Source organism: Charadrius vociferus, unplaced genomic scaffold, assembly GCF_000708025.1.
Source record: "Charadrius vociferus isolate BGI_N301 unplaced genomic scaffold, ASM70802v2 scaffold88, whole genome shotgun sequence".
NCBI lineage: Eukaryota > Metazoa > Chordata > Aves > Charadriiformes > Charadriidae > Charadrius > Charadrius vociferus.
In genome coordinates, this window is record NW_009649619.1 from 514,086 (window position 1) to 518,822 (window position 4,737).

At 39.2% G+C, this 4,737-nt stretch overlaps 1 protein-coding gene across 2 annotated transcripts in view; it reads left to right on the top strand.

Moving 5' to 3' along the window:
- ADD1 (adducin 1 (alpha)) overlaps positions 1-3,665 on the top strand; it is a 31,988-nt gene extending 28,323 nt beyond the window's left edge. For both annotated transcript variants that reach the window (XM_009890508.1, XM_009890509.1), the window contains exon 14: positions 2,955-3,665. In XM_009890508.1, coding sequence (XP_009888810.1) covers positions 2,955-3,307 — 353 coding nt within the window. In that variant the 3' untranslated portion in view covers positions 3,308-3,665. The remainder of the gene's footprint in view (positions 1-2,954) is intronic.
- The last annotated feature ends 1,072 nt before the right edge of the window (positions 3,666-4,737 follow it).

A 4,737-nucleotide genomic window follows, 5' to 3' on the forward strand; every position in this document is an offset into this window, starting at 1 on the left:
AAGTACTTGGTGGCGGCAACTTCTACAGCTATTTTGGCTAGATCTGCAGGGCTCCATCAGATTATGCTTTAAAGTAATAAGGCTGTCTGCCCCCCTCCATTTGTATGTCCTGTTATAGCTGAAAGTCGGTGTGTTTGTCACAGACACAAAAGTCAAACTGTGTCATAGACAACTGTGATGTTACCAATAAAGTTCTAAAACCTGAAAATTCTTTTAAACTGAGAACCGTGTTCCGCAAACTCTTATAGTTGTATAAGTTTTCCAGGACAAACATACAAAGCTTATTTTAGAGAGTAACTGGAAATTCATGCCTTGACAACTTTGGTTGGCACAAGTTCCGTTGAATGACAGTGTTCTCTGTATACAGCCACTTCTCAAGTTTGTTTTCCTCATATTGTTTCTATTTAAGTGTAGCTGAAGTCAGAAAGTGTTTTGTGTTAACTCAGTTATAGGCTAGTTTGTATGTTTGTCCACATGTTTGTGTTGAAAAAACCCCAAACTCCTTTACTTTTATAACTAATGTGAATTGTAAACACACACCGGTATAGTTATTTTTCAAACTCTTATGCCACAGTATAGATAAAGGGAGATGTGGACACGATTATTCTAAAAAACTTAAGAAATTTTGAAGTACTGCTGAGTTCTTTAACTGTAAATAGGTTTTGCAGCAAGATATATTTTTAAACCTTCCTAGTTATGTTACTGAAATCCATCAAGTAGAATAGCAAGTTTACATAGTGTATGCTTTCTTTATCATATGTGGAATTTGTAAATCTCCCTAATTCTGATAAAATATTGCTCTTAGCAAACTAGATAAACAGATGTTTGGCTGATTCCAGCATAATGTTAATCCGTTTAGTAAAGATGATGGTAATTTGGCAAACTGGGAAGGATAGCAGTCCTGGATTAATGAGTTATAAACCTGTTTATTTTTATCCAATGCTTAGGCCAACTTCAACTGTTTGAATGCTTGTAGCTTCCTATTCTCTAATTTTAAGAATTTCTAATCCCTTTCTAAAAACTTCATTTAAAACTTTATTTTAAATGATAAAATAAACTGACTGACAATCTAATATGGTGCCCGTTCCAAAGATCGGGCCAGTTAATTAATAGAATAGACTATTTCAGTTGGAAGGGGCCTGCAGTGACCGGTTAGTCCCAACTGCCCGACCACTTCAGGGCTGACTGAGTTAAAGCCTGTTGCTAAGGGCATTGTCCAAATGCCTCTTAAACACGGACAGGCTTGGGGCATCCACCACCTCTCCAGGAAGCCTCTTCCAGGTTTTGGCCACCCTCTCGGTAAAGAAATGCTTCCTAATGTCCAGTCTGAACCTCCCCTGGCGCAGCTTTGAACCATTGCCACATGTCCTGGCACTGGATCCCAGAGAGAAGAGACCACAAATGCTTTCAGTTAATTCCTGAAAAATAAAATGAAATCCAGAAAGAGTGTAGGGGCAGTGAAGAACTGTTGGTGGTGCTTCTTACAAATTTGTGTGTCACATACATATACGGGCTAAACTCAAACTTCCGGAGGCAGCTTGTAATGCACATAATCGCTTTCTCTTTTTTACTCGGTTTTAAATCCTGCCTGCATTATAACTTTTAAACTGCTAACTTGTGCATTCTGAGTGTTTGGCACTGAATACTAGTGTTTTGTTTATTTAACCTATTAGAAGTTCCTGGTGCTCTAGGAAAAACACGTTGGGTTTTCTAGCAGGTACTTACAGAACAGAGCCCTCTAAAATGTACTACAGGATTATTAATTTCTGGCAGAAATAAAAAGAACACTCGTCATTTCCATAGGAAAAGTGGGAAAGTATCAAGTATTTTCTGTAAATTCTTGTGAAAGCTTTCAGTCTTTTCAAATTAAAATGAACAAGACTTTTTAAAGGGGGAAAAAATAGTTGCCTTTCTTTTGTGCCTTACAATGAGCGTGGCCTGGATTTTGTTCTAAATTCCTCCTTACGTAACATCAATGGGGATATATTTGACACAGCTAACAAGATACTTCTTGGCTACAGTGCAGTGATGAACATTGCAGGGAACTTTAAAAAGCGCTCGTTGTTAAATATATATATATATACATGAAGAGGAGCTTTAAACAGCACATCTCTAAAGCATGGCGGTCAATGAGGAAAGTGTTAGAATTGAGGGAGTAGTGGTAAAGTTCGCCTTTGGACATAAAAGTTACCACTAGATTTTTGATGTGCCTTTATACAGGGGTGAGTTTTGCTGTTAGACATTAAATACATTTTAAAAAAAAAAAAAAAAAGCTGTATCGCAAGACCTGCTGAGCTCATTTAATTTGATAAACTACATGGGGTTTACTTATAGGACTCCATAATATGTACTCGTATCTTGCAAAAGAAGTGAAGCCTTTGTGATAGGAAGTCGTATTGTGAAGCAACGTCTCCTAGATCTCGTGGAAGAACATTCTGCAAACCCAAGCATCGTGATTAAAAATTGGCAAGCCAACAGTTTAGAAGTTAATGGGTTTGCAAGTATCCCATCACTGCAAACCAGCAATTAGTTTTATCCCACCAAAAGAAAAAGGAATCAAGATAGGGAATTCCATGACGCTCTCTTTAATGCCAATGAAAATTGCGGGTTGAATTCCTGCTTACTGTACTAAAGTCTCATGTTGCTTGCAACTGTTATAAATAAATGATGAGAGAAGACGAATCAGTTACATTCTTGCTTGTTTATACCCACATGATGGAATTCAGCTTTATCTGCCCTGTGGTAAGAAGCTGAAAAAAAAGCAAAACTTTTGAATATGTTATTTCTGTCTCTGTGCCCAAAGCTAAAGGAGAACAGACCTATTACAAAGGCTTTTATGCAATGTAAATATGTTAATTTTTTTATAGAGAGCGCTCACCATCAACGTGCTTGGCTTTCTCTGTTGTAAGGACACTTACGTAAACTAACTGTGTCATTGTCTGTCCGTCCACTAGAGACACAGCAGGACCAGACTTACAAAGATGACAGTGACGCTGCAACTTTCAAGCAAACCCTCCCAGATCTCACCCCTGATGAGCCTTCAGAAGCACTCGGCTTCCCTCCCTTAGGAAAGGAGGAAGGGAGATGTGATGAAGATGTGCCCAAAAGCCAAACGGAATCGCCTGCAGTGGAAAATAAGGAACCCCAGTCTCAGCCCACTGAAGAGCCAGTAACACCGACAGCTGAGGAGGGGACAGCAGCCGATGCAGGTAGTGATGAATCTCCAGGGAAGTCCCCATCGAAAAAGAAAAAGAAGTTTCGCACTCCTTCCTTCCTGAAGAAGAGCAAAAAGAAGAGTGACTCCTAAAGGCCAAACGCACTGCAGAAACACTGTCATATTTTAAATTCATTAACCACTAGAATGTACCAGATCGTACTGAGTGTTTTGTCTTATTACGTAAATGAATGCAGCAAAGTAATCCAACCAGCCCCTCAAGTTACGGCTTGATCGTTTAAGGGTATAACCAGAAACTAAAGTCCAAAGAGGTGCTAAGCCTGTGTTTTCAGCAGCAACCACAGATCTGATCCCTAATTTGTAATCAAATGTAAATGGCTTCCACGTGGAAAGCACTGAATTGCTATTCTTAATTTAAAGCCCGCACTGCTTTACAAAAGAGTAAAAAAAGAAATTACGCAACTAAAAATAAAGCACCCATTGCTTACCACAAGAAGTGTTCTTTTCCGATATTCTGTTCCAAGTCACAAGGAAATTTCCTCTTCACTAGTGACTTCTAGAGAAGACACTTTTGCAGTGGTGACTTCAAGGGGGATGTATTGGTGAACTGACGTGTAAACTTCTGCAAGCTTGTGATTACCGACCATGTTTTAGTCAGGCTTTGCGGCTATCCCTTCCTTCCTCTCTTTCTCCCCTCTGACTATTGTAACAAAATGAAAGTATTTTTCACTTTGTTTTATTTTATAACTGGCACTTGGAATCATCTTTGATGTCTGGGACTGAAATAACTGTGGTGTGTTCCGCTCATGTTGTGCATTCAAAGAGCCCAATCTTATTTTTCTAGTGAATACAGTTTAAGGGGAATCTGTCTTTCAGTCTCGCCTCCCTAAGAATCAGTCACACGGCAATTTGGCTGTTAGAAAAGGTTAAAAAGTAACTGTATTAGAAGTATTTCACAAGTTTTTCAGCTGGTGGTGTGAAGCATGGGCAGTTGTATTTTGGGCCTTAGCACAGGGTTTTTTCACCCTCTTAAAAATCCCTTGGGTGCACACACAAACCTGCTGCATAGAAACCCTATTTGCGGCCTTTTGTGTTTGTTCCTTCCCATGATAAAAATGTAAATGCATTACACTGAATATTTAACCTTTTTTTATATTAATTATTTTCACTTACAAAAACTGGCATTTCTTTAATTTTTTGTTGTTGTTGTTGCCAGCAGTACAGTACAGAAATCCCAAGTAACCTTAAAGGTGTATCTTCACAGTTTGCTCTAAATGTTTGTTTGATATGTAGCATGGTAAAGAAAATCACTTCCACTACCGAATTCACTATTTTCCACTTATTGCCATGCTTCTGTCTATCACTAATCGTAAAAGTAAAGTAGTTTAAGATCAGATAGGTAAAGCTTGCAGGAATTCTCCAGAAACCGTGCGTAGTTACCCCAGCTGAGAGCGGGGACGGTGGGTAACCGCTTCTGGTTTCTGGCATCCGCATTTCTGGCGTTAACGGCAGAAACACTGACACCCCGCTGTGGGAGAGGGAAACCCGCTGACTCACAGTAA